The 22,538-nt window shown below is 45.0% G+C and overlaps 1 protein-coding gene across 5 annotated transcripts in view; it reads left to right on the top strand.

Moving 5' to 3' along the window:
- Window positions 1–22,538, top strand: part of KLHL24 (kelch like family member 24) — a 96,257-nt gene that overhangs the window by 41,435 nt on the left and 32,284 nt on the right. For all 5 annotated transcript variants that reach the window (XM_073581261.1, XM_073581263.1, XM_073581259.1 and 2 more), the window contains exons 2-5: window positions 14,297–15,263; window positions 16,648–16,832; window positions 18,856–18,974; window positions 22,038–22,226. In XM_073581261.1, the coding sequence (XP_073437362.1) occupies window positions 14,347–15,263; window positions 16,648–16,832; window positions 18,856–18,974; window positions 22,038–22,226 (1,410 nt within the window). In that variant the 5' untranslated portion in view covers window positions 14,297–14,346. The remainder of the gene's footprint in view (window positions 1–14,296; window positions 15,264–16,647; window positions 16,833–18,855; window positions 18,975–22,037; window positions 22,227–22,538) is intronic.

The raw sequence follows: 22,538 nt of genomic DNA, 5'->3' as shown, positions 1-22,538 counted from the left end.
CGCCGCTGCTGCGAGTCTTCCTGCGTTTAGTCCCCCTGAGTGGGCTGCACCCCTGTCACAGTCGGTGGAGTCACGGACTACAGGCTATAGAGTCTCTATGGGAAGCCTCTTTAAATCAGAGGGCGTCTTCGCGGGGAACCGTCCACCAGCAGGGGCCGTACTTGTTCAAGGGACAGTCAAGCGAGAGAGCGGACCCATGACGCATCCCCCAGTCACGCTCATGCTTCAGCACCAGTGAGTTCTGTTTCTCGCTCTCCCTCTCCTAATGGTGACAGCGAGTACGACTCTGAATTGGAATCTGACGCTTCAGCTCCCCAATCCTCCAACTGATCAAGAGTCGCTTGATTCACTTATAGAATCCGTCATCAGGATTCTGGAGTTAAAGGAGGAAAATACTCCTCCAGCACACGCTTGGTCGTTTAAGAGGACCAAGCGTGTACGCAAATTATTTACCAGCCACCCTGATTTTAAGGACATTGTCCAGAGACATAGGGATCGACCACATAAGAGATTCACAGGGCATAAGTCTATTCAGGCTAAATACCCTTTTCACCAAGACCTAACGAAAGATTGGTTGCAGTCCCCATCTGTGGACCCTCCTGTATCGAGGCTGGCTTCTAAGACGCTCCTATCCGTTTTGGAAGGTTCCTCGGTCAGAAACCTCGCCAATTGTCAAACTGATTATCTCGCCCGCTCAGTTTTTGAGCCTTCAGGAGAGGTGTTTTTTCCATCGTTTGCAGCGATTTGGGTCACTAAGGCTATGGCCGCTTGGACAGAGGTCTTAATCACTGCTCTTTAGGGTAGCAATCTCCCTCCGGGAGCTACCAACGTCGCCAGGCTGATAGTTCACGCAGGAGATTTTGTAGTTGATGCCTGTTTTGATGCCGCCAATGGGGCTGCTCAAATTGCCGCTAATGCAATCTCCATTAGAAGAGCTCTTTGGCTCCGTGACTGGCGAGCGGACGCCATGTCTAAAAGATCGCTAACTTCTCTACCTTATCAGTCTGGTCGCCTCTTTGGGAAGCTGGACCAGCTCACCTCTGATTCTACCGGGGGGGAGAAAGTAATTTCCCTCCTCAGCAAAAGGCTGTTCGGCCGTTTCGGAACCAACAGCCAACGCAATTTCTTTTTGCAATAACTCCGGTTGGTCCTCCTCTACCTTCTCTTCTGACTCTAGTTGGCCCCCGTGCGGAGACGGAGGCACCCAGGTCTCATACAGACCTAATCGCTCTTGGAAGCCCAGACCCAGGGCATCCGGTTCTCGAGGACCCAGATCCCACAAATCTTCTACGCAATGACTTGTTGCGGTATCCGGCGGATGACGGCAGAGTATGAGATCGTCTTCTTTCATTCAGTCACACCTGGCTCATAGTTGTCCACGACAAGTGGGTCAGGGAACTGGTGTCCTCCGGATACAAGATAGAATTCTCCTCTCCTCCGTCAACACGTTTCTTCCCATCCTTCCTCCCCAAAAAGTAGACAACAGCCTTCCTTCGGGCTGTTCAGGCGCTGCAAAAGGACAGAGTTGTCATTCCGGTCCCTCAGGACGAACGGTTCAGAGGTTTTCATTCAAACCTTTTTGTGGTTCCAAAGAGGGACGGGACGATGCGGCCCATACTGGACCTCAAACTGTTAAATCAGTTGGTCAAGGTACGGCGGTTCCAAATGGAATCTCTCCGATCAGTTGATACTTCCTTGGAAAAAGGACAGTTCCTAGCATCCATCCACATCAAGGACGCTTACCTTCACATTCCGATCTGCCTGTCCCGCCAGCAGTTCCTACGTTTTGCAATTCACGAGGAACACTTCCAGTTCGTTGCCTTGCCCTTTGGACTCGCCACCGCCCCCAGGGTCTTTGCCAAGGTCATGGTGGCTGTAGCGGCCATTCTTCACTCTCGGGGAGTGGTATTGTTACCGTATCTGGACGTCCTGCTCATCAAGAGCCCGTCCTTTCCAGCATGCGAGGAATCCGTAAATATAACAGTTAATGCACTTTCTCGCCTGGGCTGGAAAATAAACTTCGAAGAGTCCTTCCCAAAGCCGGCTCAACAGTTTTCCTTTTTGGGAATGATCTTTGATACTTCCCGCGGGTTGGTCATTCTCCCTCCAGAGAAGACCCGAGCCTTACAACAATCGGCGCGGTCTCTTTCTCAACCAGTTTCTCCATTCGTTTCACCATAAGAATTCTCGGACAGATAATAGCAGCGATGGAGGCTGTCTCGTTCGCCCAGTTCCATCTCCGTCCCTTGCAACATGTGAGTCTGTTAGCCTGGGACAAGAACCCGTTCTCTCTGGACCGTCGGTTCCTCCTGTCTCTGCGGGTCAGACAAGTCCTCAAGTGGTGGACTCTGAAATCCTCCCTGAATTAAGAGAAGTCTTTTCTCCCAGTACAATGGTTGCTTGGTAGTAACCACCGACGCAAGTCTTCTGGGCTGGGGTGCGGTTTTTCGTCACCACACGGCACAGGGTCGGTGGTCTCCTCGAGTGTCTCGTCTCCCCACCAACATCCTAGAGATTCGAGCGATCAGATTAGCCCTGCAGAGTTTTCACCATCTCCTTGCAGGCCACTCCATCAGGATCCAATCCGACAATGCCACGGCTGTGGCGTATATCAACCGCCAGGGGGGAACTCGAAGCAGGATGGCCATGCACGAAGTGAGTCACATCCTCCATTGGGCCGAAACCAATCATTCGCCCATCTCAGCAGTCCACATCCCGGGTGTAAAAAATTGGGCAGCAGATTTTCTCAGCCACCAGGGCCTGGCCTCGGGAGAGTGGTCTCTTCATCCGGAGGTTTTCAGCAGATTTGCCATCGTTCGGGGACTTCCGGATTTGGATCTCATGGCTTCGAGATTAAACAACAAGGTTCTTCAATCCATCGCCCGATCACGCGATCTACGCGCCATCGGTGCGGACGCCCTAGTTCTGTCGTGGCACCAGTTCCGGCTCCCGTACATCTTTCCTCTCTTCCATTGCTTCCGAGGGTCATCAAGAAGATCAGATCGGAAAGAGTACCAGTGATTCTTGTCGCGCCAGATTGGCCGCGCCGCGCTTGGTACGCAGAACTGATTCAACTAGTCGCCGACGTTCCCTGGCATCTTCCAGATCGTCCGGATCTGCTCTCTCAGGGTCCATTTGACCACCAGAACTCCGGGGTCCTGTCGTTAATGGCATGGCCGTTGAATTCTGGATTTTAACAAAGGCTGGGTTTTCTCACAACGTGATTTCCACAATGGTAAGTGCTAGGAAGCCTGTGTCCATGCGCATCTATCACCACACCTGGAAAACCTTTTTTCTTGTGGTGCAAGGATCATGGCCAATTCCCTATGACGTTCTCTATTCCTACTATCTTGGAATTCCTTCAATCCGGACTAACGTCAGGCCTCGCACTTAGTTCCCTCAACGGCCAGATCTCAGCCTTGTCAGTGCTATTCCAACGCAGACTTGCCACCAAACCTCAAGTCAGGACATTCCTTCAGGGACTTGCCCATGTGGCGGCTCCTTATAGACGACCATTGGAACCAGGGGACCTTAACCTGGTTCTTGGGGCCCTACAGTAGGCTCCCTTTGAACCCCTCAATGACGTTCCGCTGACTGTTCTCTCTTGGAAGGTGGTCTTTCTAGTGACAATTACGTCAATCCAACGTCTTTCAGAATCGGCAGCTCTATCCTGCCCGCCATCCGTTCCTGAGTTTTCATCAGTACAAGGAAGTCCTCAAGATGGCTCCGTCCTTTCTGCCCAAGGTCGTATCCTCTTTCCACCTCACTGAGGAAATTGTTTTGCCTTCTTTTTGTCCAGCACCAGTCCATCGTATTGAGGAAGCCCTCCACACTCTGGATGTGGTTAGGGCTCTGAGATGGGACATCTCGCGGACGGCTCCCTTCCGCAAGTCAAATGCCCTGTTCATACTTCCAGACGGGCATAAGAAGAGGCTAGCCGCTTCGAAAGCAACGCTAGCCAGGTGGATCCGCCTTGTGATTCAAGAATCCTATCATGTCAGGAACACGCCTGTCCCAGCAGGATTTACGGCACATTCTACCCGCTCAGTGGGCGCCTCTTGGGCCATTCGGCACCAGGCCTCGGCAGTACAGGTCTGCAAAGCTGCGACTTGGTCCAGTCTGCATACCTTTACAAAGCATTACCTGATTCATTCTCAGGCCTCTGCGGATGCAGCGCTCGGCAGACGCATCCTGCAAGTGGCAGTACCTCAGAGTTCAATCAGTGGTACATGGGGTTTTAGCACATGTATGCTCCCCACCCAGGGACTGCTTTAGGACGTCCCACGGTCTCTGTGTCCCCCAATGAGGCGTAGGAGAAATAGGGATTTTTGTGTACTCACCGTAAAATCCTTTTCTCCGAGCCATTCATTAGGGGACACAGCACCCACCCTGTTTAGCATCTTTATGTTGTAACATAGTTATAGTTATTGTTCAACTGTTTAAGCTCCTACTGCTTTTTCACCGAACTGATGAGACCTCGTCCAGCGAGAGGGTGTATGCTGCAGGGGAGGAGTTAACTTTTTCTAGTTTACTTAGTGTCCTCCTAGTGGCAAGAAAGCATAACACCCACGGTCTCTGTGTCCCCCAATGAATGGCTCGGAGAAAAGGATTTTACGGTGAGTACACAAAAATCCCTATTTTCCTAACCAGCAGACGGAAAGCTGAGGGCTGATGTTATATTTCTAGGAAGTAGTCAATAGCCATAAAGGTTCCCAGGCTATTAATATCAGCTCACAGATGTTTGCTTAGCCTTTACTGGCAAGTTTACAGGGGAACTCCAGGAAAAAATTGACATAGGATTCCCCCTATAAAATCGAACCAGCAAAGGCTAGGCAGACAGCTGTGGGCTGATATTAATAGACTGGGATGGGGCCATGTATATTGGCACCCCCCAGGCTAAAAACATCAGCTCTCAGCCCAGAAATAGCGCATCTTATAGATGCACCAATTCTGGCGCTTAGCCTTGCTCTTCCCACTTGCCCTGTTGCAGTGGCAAGTGGGGTTCATATTTGTGGGGTTGATGTCACCTTTGTATTGTCAGGTGACATCAAGCCCACAGGTTACTAATGGAGAGGTGTCTATAGACACCTATCCATTACTAATCCTATAGTTAGAAGGTAAATAAACACACAGCCAGAATAAAGTCCTTTATTTGAAATAATGACGCAGACTCCTTTATTGAATCTAAATTAACCATACTTACTGAACGTCTAATCCCCGACACCCTCGTCTCCTGCAAACAATCAAAAAAAATAAAACAACATGTAATACTATCCTGTCCAATGTAGTCCATTTAATACCGAGTGTCCCACGGCGATCTCACATGTAGAACAGTCACATGACAGACTGATGTGACCCCTCTACCAGGCCTCCGGCGATACACTGTGGAAGCGACTACCTCCTGTCAGTGTATGAGAGTTCACCGGAGTTCATCAGCTTCGGTGCTCTCACTTACAGCACTACCACTGTTTGAGGACTTTCTCATGCAGAGGTGCCGAAAGTGAGAGCACTGGAGCTGGTCAGCTGATGTACTCCGGAGAACTTTCACGGCAGCTCAGTGATACACTGCGGGAGCAATTATCTCTTGTCAGGGTATGACCGGCGGCCGGGTGACATCGACATGGGACACTCAGTATTAAATGGAGTACGCGGACAGGGAGTATATGTTGGTGTATTATTTTTGATTGCTTGCAGGAGATGCGGGCGACAGGGATTAGGTGTTCGGTGAGTATGTACAGTATACTGTATGTAAATATATCTGTAATTATGTAAATGTTTTGATTTTTATTTTACAATTGAACACAGGCACCGGATGATGAGACTGTTCTCCCATCATCGGCTCATGCAGTCTCTGTATATGTGACAAAAGACGTAGCCAGATGGGAGTAGTAGTCTCATCAGACGACGCCTAAGTACAATCACTATGGGCTGTTCGTCGCATGGGTACACACACACACACAGAAAGACGCAGACACAGACACCCGCAGACAGATGCAGACAAACACAGATACCCGCACCCCGACGCAGACACCCGCAGACAGACACACGGAGACAAATGCAGGCCCCTGCAGACACACACAGACAGACACAGACACCCACTGGTACATGCAGACAGACATTGGCAGACCCACGCAGGCACAGACACACGCAGACAGACACCTGCAGACAGGCACAGACAGACACGCACATATTCTCCGCTCACACATATTATCCGCCCACACACACTTCCTCCTTCTCACATCATTTCCTTTGACAATTCTGCAGCGTTTTTGGCAGCAAATCTGCAGCAAATACTCAAACCTTTTTACAAACGCTGCAGAAACGCAAAAGGAATTGACATGCTGCAGAAAATAAAACGCTGCAAATATGGAAATTTACGGACCATGTGCACAACACTTCAGGATTGTCATTGCATTACCTTGCGTTAGTATTCCATTGTGTTTTTGGAGCATTTCCGCATGTAAAAAAAAAACCGCAAGATGTGAAAATGCATCAAAAGCGCATCGTGTGCACATAGCCTAAAACTTTGTGTTTCCAACCTAAGGTCTGTATTAAAATATAAAACTATATGCAATGCATTTGGATTGTGGTGTTTCAGTAGCATTTTTGGGGAATTTTGGTGGCATTTCTTTTTAGGTCAGTGGCATTTTTTTTTTTTTTTCAAAACGCACGCTCTGAGTATGGCATTTTTTTTAGCCGTCCATAAGCTTCATTTTAGGATTTGAACACAAGGAAGAAAAAAAAAGCATGTATAAAATATTAAATCATAAAAACGACACCAAAAATTATTGTAAAAAATGCAGCAAAAATTTTGTGTGAACGAAGGAGACCTTACATTGGGGTGATTAAAACTTGTATTTCTCAGTCATCCAACCTGTATGTCCATCAGCTCAGGTGTATTTACTATGCGTTTCTCAATTTCTGCATAGGGCTGTCAGAAGCTTTGAGTTTTGAGCGGTCAAAACTGCTGACAAGACTCCTTTTTAAAATTGTGATGATATCACAGCATTACACAGCTATATTATGGCAAACATACTTCTCCCCATAATCGTTCTATTATCACGGGTATGAAAATGTAATGCTCTTGTTTTATTCTTGGCTTTGAATATTTCTATTCATTGATTCATATCAATATGCAGAAACTAAATGTTTGCTGCATGAATGAATTATAGTGATGAGCGAACGTGCTCGGATGAGGGATGAGATGTTATCTGACCATGCTCAGGTACTAACCGAGTGACTTCAGCGTGCTTGAAAAATATGTTCGAGTCCCGCAGCTGCATGTCTCGTGGCTAACAAACAGGCAATCCCTGTCTAACAGCCATGAGACATGCAGCTGCGGGGACCCGAGCATGGTCAGATAACATCTCATCCGAGCATGGTCAGATAACATCTCATCCGAGCATGGTCAGATAACATCTCATCCGAGCATGGTCAGATAACATCTCATCCGAGCATGGTCACTCATCACTAGTGAATAACATTAGTAAGTGACTACTGCACTAAGAACCGATCTCAAAACAGTTTGACAGCACACTGTGAACGTGAAGTTATATTCAGTTTTGGGAGGAGATGAGGTTTAATTAGATTTTTTTTCATATAAAATATTAGACAGGAGTAAACAGAATAAATTAGATTTCGGGAGACAAAGTCATTTCTACGACTCAGGTTGTTATGTCCTTAGGAAATCTCCATAGAAATGTCTTTCAGAAAGATATAATGCATGCTAGTATAATTATTATTATTATTGCTCAATATGTGAGAATAAATAAAGGCAACTCTCAAAGAAAAGTGGATTTTGTCATTTTGGTAAAAACCCTTTTTTTTTCCGGAAAATCACAGCATTTTGCGCGTTCATGAACATTGTGTTAAAGAAACAAGACTGCAAATTGGTCCAATCTTGGCACACCTATGTGCACAGATAAGCTATGGCAGCACACGGTGGATTCATGGTACATACCTCTGCCTAGCACAATAAATCCTTTATAGGCATGAATAGCTCTGGAGCTTATCCTGAAGAAAATCCTCTGTGCCCCTGTATAAAAAAAGGGAGGCATTCAGTACATTGCCGGCTCATAGCCATTTATGTTGGATCATTCCAATCAGAAACGCAGCAATGTGCATGAACCCTTACAGGATTATTTTCTTTCTCCAAGTTATCACAGAATAGGTGATAACTTGCTGATCGCTGAGGCTGAGTTCACACGTGGCGTTTTTTTCGCATTTCCGCGGCGCGCGATTTTGCCGCGAAAAATAAGCATCCCATGCATTCTTATGGGATTCCGCAGTGCTGTGCTAATGCTGAGGTTTTTACCGCGGCGGAATCGCTTTGCGGTAAAAAACGCAGCATGCTCATTAATTTCGCGGAATCGCGGCGATCCCGCACCCATAGGAATGCATTGTTCTGCTTACTTTCCGCATGTGGCTGTGCACACCATGCGAAAAGTAAGCAGAACATTTGCGGATGGTACCCACTGTCCGGAGGAGAGGAGACTGTCCTCCGGGCTTTGGGTACCATATCCCTGTAAAAAATAGAATTTAAAATAAAAAATATTGTTATTCTCACCTTCCGGCGTCCCGCGCAGCCTTCCCGCCTCTCTCCACGCTCCCGGTCCCAGTAAACCTTTGCGAGCGATGACGTCCGTTCTCGCGGGATCGCAAAGTCTCGCGGTCATTCGATGACCGCGAGACGTCGCGATCCCACGAGAACGGACGTCATCGTGGTAATTGTCGCAAAGGATTACTGGGACCGGGAGCGTGGAGAGAGGCGGGAAGACTGCGCGGGACGTCGGAAGGTGAGAATAACAATAGTAAAAAGTTGGTCACACTCGTCAAACACTATGTTTGACGAGTGTGACCAACCTGTCAATCAGTTCTCCAAGCGATGCTGCAGATCGCTTGGAAAACGCTAGCAATTCTGCAAGCTAATTACGCTTGCAAAATGCTAGTTTTTCCGCGGGAAAATCACGGGAATTTAAAATGCGATTTTCCCGCGGAATGGAATTCCGGAATTCTCGCGGTAATTTCCGCGAGAGTTCCGCTACGGGTCCGACTGCTGGGACACCCACTGACACAGAGAACAGGGCTCTAAAAAAAAAGTCTCTCGGCTGTCGCACCACCAGAAACACAGCAGTAGAGCGCTTTGTTATTTCCTGCCAGTCCCATGGACAATAAATGTAGTAGTGGCGCACATGTGCACCCGTTCTTGGCATTTTTTGAAAGCTGATGCAAACTGTATGGGGACTGAGCGATCATTAATATTATTGATCGGTCTCCATTTAGTCAATCATGATTAAGGGTGGAAACACCAGAAACGCGTCGACAGGCGGTCTGGTCTCTGACCGCCCCATCATGGACTTTATCTTGACATAGTTTTAGCTAACTACCTTACTGACATGATTTTTTAATAAAGAAGAATTTTACTCCATGAAGCTGGCTTTTCCTTTAAGCTCCTGCATAAAGTAGCCAAGGAACCCTTATGAACGCTTGTTCTACTGATTATCGGCCCATGTGAAGGGGTTGCCAGAAATATCTGGTGGCTGCTTACCTCCCCCCAGAGAAGAAAAAGACTGTGCAATGAAATATAACCCTTGTTCCACCAAACCGTTGCACGACCAGCTCTACCCTCACCTACTGTATCCTCACCCATCCCGTGTAGACTGTGAGCCCTCGCGGGGAGGGTCCCCTCTCCTCCTGTACCTGTCGTGACTTGATTTATTTAAGATTATTGTATTTTGTTTTTTATTATGTATACCCCTCCTCACATGTAAAGCACCATGGAATAAATGGCGTGATAATAATACTAATAATAATAATAATAATAAATTTTATTTTTATAGCGCCGACATATTCCTCAGCACTTTACATTTCAGAGGGGACTTGTACAGACAATAGACATTACAGCATAACAATAATCACATACAGTAGATTATAACAAATACCAAGAGGAAAGAGGGCCCTGCTCGCAAGCTTACAGTCTATGAGGAAAGAGGTAGACACGAAAGGTGGGTGGTAACAGTTGCTCTGATTGTATGGACCAGCCATAATGTTAAGTGTGTAACAGTACTAATGCCAGATCCTCCTTTCCTGTCTGTTGGGGATATAGTTGGGAGGCCCTTATGCCTATAAGATAACCTGCTGGTCTAGCTGCTCTCGAGTATTAATACATTTATCAGTTCTTTTTTTTTTTTTCAGTTTTTTATTTTTTTTTTAATCAGATCATTTTTATTCAAGGTTTAAGTAATTTTCAATTTAAGTTTTGAATTTCTTTAGACAATAACGGTAATACTATTTTTTAAGTTGGCAGAAAATTCTGAGATGTAGACAGACCTAAAGCCAAGACATGTTTGTGGTGCAAGTTCTTACTTGTCCTTCTGGAGGTGTTATTATAACCATAATTTCCTATCTAAAGTACTGACAAGTCCACAAAGTTCTCGACAGGGTAAACATGATTTAGCCAAGTCCCGTCATGTTTAGTAACACTACACTTCAGAAATCCATTATCCTAACTGGAAAAAAACAAAATAGACAAATTTGTATAAAAAAACACTTGCAAAAAGCAATGCTTTCTTGTAGACTTTGACAACCAGCTGGCACGTGAATAGTACATGTGGCATTTAGTACATTATTACTCATGATATATTCTGTGAGAAATTGTCCAACGTGAATTATTTTTGCAGCTGGGAAAGGCAGAAGTCTTTGATGACATCAGGAGTGGATTAATGGAAGCTGACATAAGATTGGTACATGCAGCACTAAGTTATAAGTATAAAATTCATAGTGCCATAGTTACTGAAAGAGGGTGGGATTTATGTAAACCCTGGGTGAGCCAGCAGTGTTCCCAAGGGGCGGTTGGAACCTTCCCAGGAGGATTGTGGCAGGGTTGGGTCCTACAAGTCACCAGAAATGTTAGCGACTATGAGGTCATTAGTATTGTTAGTACTCTGAGGTTCGTCATGTGGCACACCTTTGTGAAACCTTTCCCTTCTGTACTCGGCAGGTTATGCTTCAAATCTTTCCTGTCCAGTAATTCATTAAAAAGAAGTTGTGTTCATTGTCCAAAGGGAATCTGTAGCCAGTCAGTATGTCTACAAGCCTGCTATTTTACAATACATTTGCCCCTTCCAAGGAGATAGAAAATTCCCACTTAAATCAGTGCCTATGCTGCTGTATTCAAAATACTTTATTAATTATAGTCATGGCCGAAAATGCTGGCACCTTTGAAATTGTTTAAAAAAAAAAATGAAATAATTTTCCCAGAAAACTTTTGCAACTACAAATGTTTTGTTATACACATTTTGATTTCCTTTGTGGAACAAAGGAACAACACAAAAAATGAAGACAAATTAGACAAAATTTCACAAAAAACCCCAAAAATGGGCCTGATAATTTTGTTGGCACCTTCACCTTAATATTTGGTTGCACACCCTTTGGAATAAATAACTGCAATCAATTGCTTCCTATAACCGTCGGAAGCTTCATACACCTCTCAACTGGAATTTTAGACCACTCTTTTTTGCAAACTGCTCCAGGTCTCTCATATTTTAAGGCACCTTCTCCCAACAGCAATTTTAAGATCTCTCCACATGTGTTCAATGGGATTTAGATCCGGACTTATTCCTGGCTACTTCACAACTCTCCAGTTCTTTGTTTTCATCCATTTCTGGGTGCTTCTTGAAGTATGTTTGGGGTAATTGTCCTACCGGAAAACCCATGACCTAAGCTGCAACCCCAGCTTTCTGACCCTTGTCACCACATTGCAACCCAAAATCCTTTGGTAATCTTCAGATTTCATGATGTCTTGCACACAATCAAGGCACCAAGTGCCAGAGACAGAAATACAACCCCAAAACATCTTTCAACCTCCACCATACCTTACTGCAGGTACTGTGTTCTTTTCTTTGTAGGTCTGATTCAATTTTCGGTAAACAGAGAATGATGTATTTACCAAAAAGATCTATCTTGGTCTCATCTGTCCACAAGACGCTTTCCCAGAAGGATTTTGGCTTGCTCACATACATTTTGACAAACTGCAATCTAGCTTTTATATGTCTCTGTGTCAGCAGTGGGGTCCTCCTGGGTCTCCTGCAATAGCATTTAATTTTATTCAAATGTTGACGGATAGTTTGCAATGACATTGATGCACCCTGAGCCTGCATGACAGCTTGAATTTCTTTGGAACTTTATTAGGGCTGCTTATCCACCATCTGGACTATCCTGTTTTGCAACCTTTCATCAGTTTTCTCTGCCATCTACGTCCAGGGAGAGTAGCTACAATGCCAGGGGTTGTAAACGTCTTGATTATGTTTCACGCTGTGGGCAAAGGAACATCAAGATCTCTTGGAGATGGACTTTTGACCTTGAGATTGTTGATATTTTTCAACAATGTTGTAATGTACTGTAAGGCATGATGTTTCTGGACCGTGCTAGAAATCTCCCATTTCACCCCACTGTGGAGATTATCTCCTTGTCACACAGCTGCAGCCCCCCTCCTTTTGTTTCTCCCTTCCTCCACATACAGCTCTCTGCCTGAATTTGGGTAACAGACACCGTCCATTTCCTGTTGAGAAAGGAATGTTAATTAGTTAAGGGAAAAGATTCCTTTGTCCTGGCCAAGAAGCTGGATACAGGTATAGGAAATATTAAAAGAAGCCGAGCATGCACTTTTCTCATGCCAGAGATATAATAATTACATTTCTGTGATCTGAGTGGACCCGGCTTCGCTACGATGACTCTTGCGAAGTTTTCGGACCTCCAGAACCTGAGATATGGATTGCTCCCAAACGGAATGTCCTAATTACGGCATGATTGATGTTGTTTTATTGTATTCGATAAACTACAAACAATGATACCCTTGGTGAGTTTATACGAGCCTCCCTCGTTAAGATATGGATATTATAAGTTTTTAGTAAAATTTCAACTTGGAGAGTAGGGGGGTTGGACCTCACCAGGCCGCCCCTTTCGTGAGGTCACAGACCCTGGGCTATAAGGTACCCCTCCTGTACAGTGCTTCAGTTTGAGCTGCAGATTCGATGCTAGAAAGATCACCAAATGTCCAGAGATGTCTGGCAAAGCGGCCCATCCCCCCGAGCCACATGATTTGCCTAATACCATCTAAGCACATGTAAGTGTACTTTCTGCTTTCATCCCTGTTATTTTTATATACTGCATTGTACATATTTAATGTCTCAATTTATAGCAACTTTATCTATGTAATCACTGCCCACATTTTGGGAATAAATGATAAAATCTATTAGTCTGCCTTCATGCTCTAAGAAACTAACTGCGCCTTTTTTTTAGATAATTGCTACTAATTTGGGGGTTTGCCACGGACCCTCTTAACTCTTTGATTAAGTGAATCGTGGCTGGTGGCAGCGTGGTGTGTCCGGTTGGTTGGGCTAGTTGGCAGTCCGGAAGGGTCTTATATTGCTGAATGAGGGGCTGAGGCCCAAAGCATTGATAATTCCCTTACTGCAGTAGTCTAATTGCCCGGGCACCACAAGCAGCCCATCCGGCGACTAATTATCCTAGGTGCAGTTCCCTGACTGACCTGAGGGTAAGGGGGGCGCCGGAGAGCTGCGAGTTCCAAAGTGGAACTGAGAAAGTGGGATATACATAAATCCCCGCAGTTCTTGGAAGGTTGTTAGCAGTGGTGGGGCATCCAAAATAACCCCCCTGCGGTAAAGTGTTAGAGCGAGATTTGTCACATGGTACCAGTGGCGGGATAACTAAGATAAGCCCCCACTGTGCCTGTGATAGCCGTGTGCCGGCAGTGCGTCGCATCCTTCCGTCCGCTAACATACCCGTGTCAGTGGTGGGATCGTGACAAATGTTGGTTCTCAAATTCTCAGACAGTTCTCTTCTCCTCGTTCTGTTCTCCATGCTAATTTGCCTTTTTTTTCCTGTTTTTTTTGTTTTGTTCCTATACACACATGTGAAATAAACGTGTAATTGCAATATTTTTATGGGAAAAATACTTCATTTTCTGGAACAACTTCTAGGCTGCCAACACTTTCGGCCATGACTGTAGCATGATCCCTAAAGCAGCTGCTATATCTGTTTGGGTGAGAGATTTACAGAAAGTTATTTTATCTATATCTCTATCTCTCAGTAGGGATGAAGTAAAAGCTATAATGTTTTTTTTCATCCAATCAACAGACTCCTGAGTGCAACCCAATGGATGTAGATATAACCACAGATTAATATACCTAATACAATGAACAAAGCTATTTTTTGAAAATTAATGAATGATCAAATAATCTCCTTGTTTCCTAACCGCTGATCTTGTTTTTTACAGGCAGTAGAATAATTCACCCAAAAGCTGTTGTGTAACCACACAACTGAACAATGGTACTCATATTAGGACGCCGATTAAACAGAGAGGAGAGTGGAGTTCGTGAATCTCCTGCAACCAAAAGAAAAGTCTTTGAGATGGACCAAAAGTTGTCAGGTCACGAAGTGTTTGATTTTAATTCTGGTTCATCCCATTCCGAAAGTATCCTGCAAACCTTCAATGAGTTTCGAGAGAGCCGACTTTTTACAGATGTCATCATTTGTGTGGAAGGCAGAGAATTCCCCTGTCACAGAGCAGTCCTCTCAGCCTGTAGCAGCTACTTCCGGGCCATGTTCTGCAACGATCACAGAGAAAGCAGGGAGATGTTAGTGGAAATCAATGGCATTTTTGCTGAAGCTATGGATTGCTTCTTGCAATATGTCTACACAGGGAAAGTCAAGATCACAACTGAAAATGTTCAGTATCTGTTCGAAACCTCCAGCTTGTTCCAGATCAGCGTGTTGCGCGATGCATGCGCCAAATTTTTGGAAGAGCAGCTGGACCCATGCAATTGCTTAGGAATCCAACACTTTGCTGACACTCACTCCCTCAAGACACTCTTCACCAAGTGTAAAACGTTTTCACAACAGGCATTTGAAGTTGTTGTACAACACGAAGAGTTTTTGGAGCTGGGAAAGGCTGAAGTCATTGATTACATCAGTAGTGATGAATTGGTTGTCAGCAAAGAAGAGTTTGTGTTTGAGGCAGTCATGCGATGGGTGTACCACCATGTTGATGTCAGGAGACCTATGTTGCATGAACTCTTGACACATGTTCGGCTACCTCTTCTGCATCCTAACTACTTTGTGCAAACTGTAGAAGTTGATCAGCTGATTCAGAACTCCGCAGAATGCTACCAGCTGCTACACGAAGCCAGGAGATATCACATACTTGGAAATGAGATGATGTCACCTCGGACCAGGCCACGCAGGTTTGAATTATATCAGAACACATATTGTGTACTTTTGTCAACCCCTGTTCATTTTTTGCTACGGGGTACTTTAAAAAGGTACTTACAAGTTTGAAAGTTAATCCCTTTCCATGGAATAGGAGATAATTTCCTGGTTGTTGCGAGCCCGACTGCTGAGACCCTCATCGATCCTGAGAACCAGGACTCCGAAGAACCTTGTGTGAATGGTGTGGTGGTTGATCATGCACCTTCACTCCATTCATTCTTATGAGAGTGCCAAAGACCAGCCAAGCGGCAGTGCACATGATCAACCACAGCTCCTTTCACACAGGGCTTTTCAGTGCCCTGGCTCTCAGGATCGGGGATGTCTCAGCAGTCGGACCCCAGCAATTGTGAAGTTATCCACTATGCTTTGGGTAGGAGATAACTTCCAAACTTAAGAATACCTCTTTAAGCTACTATATGTAATTGTTGTAGAGAAAAATTAAATCTGTACCCATATTCCTATCTGTGGGAACATTTATGGGAATTTGTCATTCGAAAATTACCTAAATATTTTCGTTAAACACAATTTTCTAAGAATTTTTGGTCCTTTTTAATTTACTTTTTATGTTAAAAAGGAGTGTTGTAATCTTCTAACTTCAGGAGCACTTCCTGATTACCAGGTACGATGCGCTCCTGAAGATTGACACTTCTGACCAGCGGTATGGCTGCGCCACTGATCTGTACTGAGGCCCACCCGTGCTGCAAGCAGCGGCAGCTTTGCCTCTGAAGCATGGGAACAGCGCAGAGTGACTGAAGCTAGCCAGATCCAGCAATCCTGACAGCAATGGAGCAGCGCATACAAGCTGTATAGCAAAAAAGCCTGAAAGTGATGCTCACTCATTGCCTAGGTAACTGGCCACTTTGAAACTGCAGGGCGGCTGGTAACCTTGGCAATGAGCTGTATACTGTATAACTCAAAATCCTTTATCCTTTCATTCTTGAGAATGGACAGAATTTTTAATTTTCACAGTGACCACTGAGCCTCCTGATAGACTGACACTGATTATCACGGGCAGGGTTACAATCATAGTAAACAATCCCTGCCCCCATAATTATGTACAGCACGTAGAACTAAAATGCCAAATAATAAGTATATTAGTATCTGGCTTAATAATTCTGTACTGCTCAGGGTGTATCTATGATGAGACAACCCTGTTAACTGCACAAAGGTAAAACAAATATTAAAGTTGCAAAACAGGTAGCAATGACAAATACAGACAATAAATTGCAAAGATTCTGAATCTGACACACCATAGCCATATTACCAAGGTAGTCCGAGTGGCTGGAAGGCCACCATTATACACAAGCTCCACTTTGGCTGCACTGAATATACAGTTGATGTGTTTGCTATTTGTTACAGGTCCACTGGCTACTCTGAGGTCATTGTAGTAGTCGGAGGCTGTGAACGTGTTGGAGGATTTAATCTTCCTTACACCGAATGCTATGATCCGGTAACCGGAGAATGGAAATCATTGGCAAAGCTTCCAGAATTTACAAAGTCAGAATATGCAGTGTGTGCCCTAAGGAATGACATCCTGGTGTCAGGTGAGGGCTACGATGACGGCAAGGTTGACGTGCCGATTACGATTTACCATTGCATTGAGAGTGTTAGTTTTTGGCACTGCACCTTTCATGCCCTCCTATTTTGGCAGTGGTCGTAGACCTACACCAATCTTAATATTTGCTCAGTTTACGATTTCTCGTGTTGGACAACAAAGGGGTCCAGTTCCCATGAGATTAGTGTTTTGGGAGTTACTCACCAGCAATGAAACAAACACCTTCTGGGCTGACAGCCAGGACAAATTTGTTAAACTTGGGTCATTGAATTGTCAGTGGGGTTGGTTGTGCGAACCACTGCGGCTGTCAGCTCTGATGACAATGATTCATTTAGTTTCAAGTATGGATAACTATTTGGTTTAGAGCCATCTGTGATAACTAGATCTAAATTTCTCAGCGGAAGTGTAAGATGAAGCTCCTGGGCGTAAGTGCAGATTCTGTCATAGGACCCTGCTGCCTTGCGCCATTTCTGATACTGGTGTTTCACTTTACAGTAGAGCGGTCTTTCGACCCCGTCAAGAACCATGGCCTTTGTACAACTGCTAACATTGAGCCCCCATCACTCCTAAATATCGGTATTTAACTGCTTGGGTCCTTCTGATTTTTTTAAACATTTTTAATGTAATATTTAGTTAAAAAATGTTCTAAAATCCTTTGTCCCTTAATTTATTTTCAGAAGTAGCACAATATGGATTATGTTAGAAGGGTTACAGAGGTAATAGGTTAGTCACAGGGCCGGGGCGTACCGGTCATAGTTGCAGACCATGCGGCCACTATAGGGCTGGGGGAGTCCGGTGTTTGGCTAGACTGACACCCCCACTCCACCCGCCTGTCATCACAATTTCAACAGTAAGCTCATCCTTAGGATGGAGACGCTGTTGAATAGAATGGTGTAGCGGGGAGCCGTCTGCTTGCAGCTGCACCTTTCGGTCTTTGAATCTGTCGCAATGACGTCACTAGATTGCGGCCTGACGTGCCTGAGCCCCAGGGGAATGTCACTGAGTACTATTTTTTTTTTTTTTTTTTTTAAGATGGGGATACATGGCACTGTGTGGACAGCATCATAAGGTGTAGGGGGTAGATGGATCCATCCATCAGCTGTTGGGGAGCTGTGGGAAACATGATACTGTGTGGGGGACTGTGGGAAACATGATTCTGGGGGGCATCATACTGTGGCGAAGGGGGTTGTGAGGTTATTATACTGTGTATATGGGGCTGTTGGGGCATCATACTTTGTGGGAGCTATGGGGTCCATCATACTGTGTAGGGCTCATCAAACTGTATAGAGGTCATAATACTGTTTGTGAGAGAACTATAGGGACATCATATTTTGTGTATCACTTTAGGAGCATCATGCTGTGAAATGTACTATACTTAGTTGAGGGTCACTATGAGGACATCATACTTTTCTGGAGGTACTGTGTGGTCATCATACTATACATGTGGGGAGATGTGGAGTTAAAATGTTAGGGGGGATTCACTACACTATGGGGTTATCATGCTATTTGTGGGGGGGGGGCATTTTTGGGGGCGTCATACTCTATAAGGGCCATGAAAGCGTTGTAATAGTGGGTGCAAACACTAGGGGGCATCATTATTGGTATAATTACTATGGAAGTGCCGCAATACATGTCCCTTTCCCTGTTTTTAAAAGATGAAGGGTGTGACCCTACCTACTTTGCCAAATATTTGTTTGGTGTGAGTGGGGGTGAGACCAATTAGGACTTTTACTATGGGGCCCCATGATTTCTATGTATGGCCCTGCTAGAGAAATCCGCTGCAATCCATCGGGAATCCAGACAGAAAATGCTTTGTTTCCCTGCAGCGCCACCATAGGGAGAATGATGCATTGCATAGTGTTTATTAAAATCCATAGGCTGTCTTTGCAATGAACAGACTTGCTGGGTCATGCAGAGCAGGAGATGCTCATTACAGATGCTCACTATCCTAGCCAATAGATAATAGACATTAATCCTACTTACTAATGGATTGATTAATCCTATTTTTCTAGGAGGAAGGATTAACAGTCGTGATGTATGGATCTATAATTCCCAGCTAAATATCTGGATCAGAGTTGCCTCCCTAAACAAGGGAAGATGGCGTCATAAAATGGCTGTGCTTCTAGGCAAAGTAAGTTATTGTGATACATGGAATATAAAATTATTTTTGGATTGTCTTCTCATCCCTGAACATCAGAAATTCACCTTTTTCATTGATTTACAGTGGGTATGGAAAGTATTTGGTAAATTCAAAAAAGTTCATTTTTTTATCATTAATGTACAGAAATGTAGAAATTTTTGCAAATTTATTAAAAAAGAAAAACTGAAATATCACATGGTCATAAGTATTCAGACTCTTTGCTCAGACACTCATATTTAAGTCACATGCTGTCAATTTCCTTGTGATCCTCCTTGAGATGGTTCTACTCCTTCATTGGAGTCCAGCTGTGTTTAATGAAACTGATAGGACTTGATTTGTAAAGGCACACACCTGTCTATATAAGACCTCACAGTGCATGTCAGACCAAATGAGAATCATGAGGTCAAAGGAACTGGCCAAGGAGCTCAGAGACAGAATTGTGGCAGGGCACAGATCTGGCCAAGGTTACAAAAAAATTTCTGTAGTACTTAATGTTCCTAAGAGCACAGTGCCCTCCATAATCCTTAAATGGAAGAAGTTTGGGACCACCAGAAGTCTTCCTAGACCTGGCCGTCCAGCCAAACAGAGCAATAGTGGGAGAAGAGCCTTGGTGAGAGAGGTAAAGAAGAACCCCAAGATCACTGTGGCTGAGCTCCACAGTTGCAGTAGGGAGATGGGAGAAAGTTCCACACAGTCAACTATCACTGCAGCCCTCCACCAGTTGGGCCTTTATGGCAGAGTGGCCCGACGGAAGCCTCTCCTCAGTGACAGACATATGAAAGCCCGCATTGAGTTTGCTAAAAAAAACACATGAAGGACTCCCAGACTATGAGAAATAAGATTATCAGGTCTGATGAGACAAACATAGAACTTTTTGGTGATAATTCTAAGCGGTATGTGTGGAGAAAACCAGGCATTGCTCATCATTTGCCCAATACAATCCCAACAGCAAAACATGGTGGTGGCAGCATCATGCTATGGGGTGTTTTTCAGCTGCAGGGATAAAACGACTGGTTGCAATTGAAGGAAACATGAATTCGGCCAAGTACAGATATATCCTCTTCCAGAGTGCTCTGGACCTCAGACTCGGCCAAAGGTTCACCTTCCAACAAGACAATGACCCTAAGCACACATCTAAATTAATAAAGGAGTGGTTTCAGAACAACTCTGTGACCATTCTTGACTGGCCCAGTCAGAGCCCTGACCTAAACCCATTTGAGCATCACTGGATAGACCTGAAAATGGCTGTCCACCAACTTCCACCACCCAACCTGACAGACCTGGAGAGGATCTGCAAGGAAGAATGGTAGAGGATCCCCAAATCCAGGTGTGAAAAACTTGCATTATTCCCAAGAAGACTCATGGCTGTACTAGCTCAAAAGGGAGCTTCTACTCAATACTGAGCAAAGGGTCTGAATACTTATGACCATGTGATATTTCAGTTTTTCTTTTTTAATAAATTTGCAAAAATTTCTACATTTCTTTTTTCAGTCAAGATGGGGTGCAGAGTGTACATTAATGAGGAAAAAATGAACTTTTTTGAATTTACCAAATGGCTGTAATGAAACAAAGATTGTAAAATTTAAAGGGGTCTGAATACTTTCCGTACCCACTGTACTTTTTTACATAGATTGAGAATTTCTTGGACACACGGGTTCATGTTTTGTTACTCGAAATTGATTGCAATATTGTAATGGCCACCAACTGAGCACATATGTGACCACCACGCATCCAGAACTCATAGATTTATTTGCAGTTACCGTATATACTCGAGTATAAGCCGAGGCACCAAATTTTGCCACGGAAAACTGGGTAAGCTTATTGATTCGAGTATAAGCCGGGTATGCATTGGCCTGTTATGCGTGGCTTCCCCCCCTGACGTTGTCCTGGTATGTGGCTACCCCGTCCTGTCATGGTATGTGGCACCCCCCGTCCTATCCTGGTATGTGTGGCTCCCCCTGTTGTTTGCATGGCTCACCCCCATCCCATCATTGTATGCATGGCTCACCCTCCCCGTCCCATCATTGTATGCATGACTCACCCTCCCCGTCCCACTCTTGTATGCATGGCTCACCCTCCCCCGTCCCATCGTTGTATACATGGCTCACCTCCCCTCCCGTCCCATCGATGTATGCTTGGCTCACTCTCACCCCTGTCCCATCGTTGTATACATGGCTCACCCCCCCTCCCGTCCCATTGAGGTATGCTTGGCTCACCTTCCCCCGTCCCATCGTTGTATACATGGCTCACCCCCCCTCCCGTCCCATCGATGTATACTTGGCTCACCCTCCCTCCGTCCTACTCACCCTCCATTGTCCCAGCGTGGCAGCTCTCCTGTGCTGAGCAGTCACGTGGCACCGCTCATTAAGGTAATGAATATGCACTCCACGGCTATGGGACTGGAGACGCGTGCATGTTCATGACCTTAATGAGCGAGGCCACGTGACTGCTCAGCACAGGAAGAGCTGCCAGCGACGGGACATAGATGCAGCGACAGTGTAAGGAGAGTGAATATGATGACTTTTGAAAGCCGACGGTTGCAGCTGTCACTGCCACAGCTGCTGGCTCCTGCTGCCGCTCCCCCTCCCCCACCAGTTTTCTGGACAATGACTCGTGTATAAGCCGGGGGGGGGAGGGGGAAGGGGGCATTTTCAGCACAAGAAAATTTGCTGAAAATCTCAGGTTACACACAAGTATATTTGGTATTTATTTTCCTTCTAAATGACTGAAAGCAGAGATCTTGGAAGCTGAGAAGAATCGATACTGGATATTGGAAAAATTTTATTTTTGGTATTTACTCTAATCCCCCTTTAAGGTCGGCTTCATACATCCATGTTTCACTTTCCAAGTACAGACTGGAATATATAGACTGGCTGCAGGTCTCCTCACACAAACTGCACTGCCTAATAGGTATATAGAAGACTGTTGCATTCAGCTGAGGAGACCCGCAGCCATTGTGGACATCCTGTTCCGTACTCAGACCGAGAAGCACGGATGTGTAAAGATGGCCTTCATCTACTTCTTGTAACCTTTTCTGTGCCCTTTCTCTTGTAGGTTTATGTGGTTGGCGGATATGATGGACAGAACAGGCTGAGCAGTGTTGAATGCTATGATTCATTTTCTAATCGATGGACAGATGTGGCTCCACTGAAGGAGGCTGTCAGCTCTCCCGCTGTTACCAGCTGCGTGGGAAAATTATTTGTTATTGGAGGAGGACCAGATGACAACACTTGTTCTGACAAGGTACGTGGTTCTGGCAATGAGGTCTATGCTTGAGATCATCATTTTGTTTGGATATACAGTATTTAAAGTGAACCTGCCATCAGGATTTTGCAAAGTAAACTATAGAAAGTGTCAGGTTGGTGCTGTTATACTGATTAAAATGATAACTTGGTTGATCGTCTTGTGGTTGTTTAATCTTTATTTGTAGTTTTCAGTTAATGAGATTCCAGTGCTTCAGGGCGGCCTGTGGAGGGGCTTTATGTGGTCCTCTGTTCTCATATACATCCTTATGAGGTTAAATGACAGGTCACTGAACCTTCAGCGATCTGCCTC

Source organism: Dendrobates tinctorius, unplaced genomic scaffold (assembly GCF_039654945.1).
Source record: "Dendrobates tinctorius isolate UK_male_01 unplaced genomic scaffold, ASM3965494v1 ptg000069l, whole genome shotgun sequence".
Lineage (NCBI taxonomy): Eukaryota > Metazoa > Chordata > Amphibia > Anura > Dendrobatidae > Dendrobates > Dendrobates tinctorius.
This window is presented reverse-complemented; position numbering and strand designations above follow the sequence as displayed.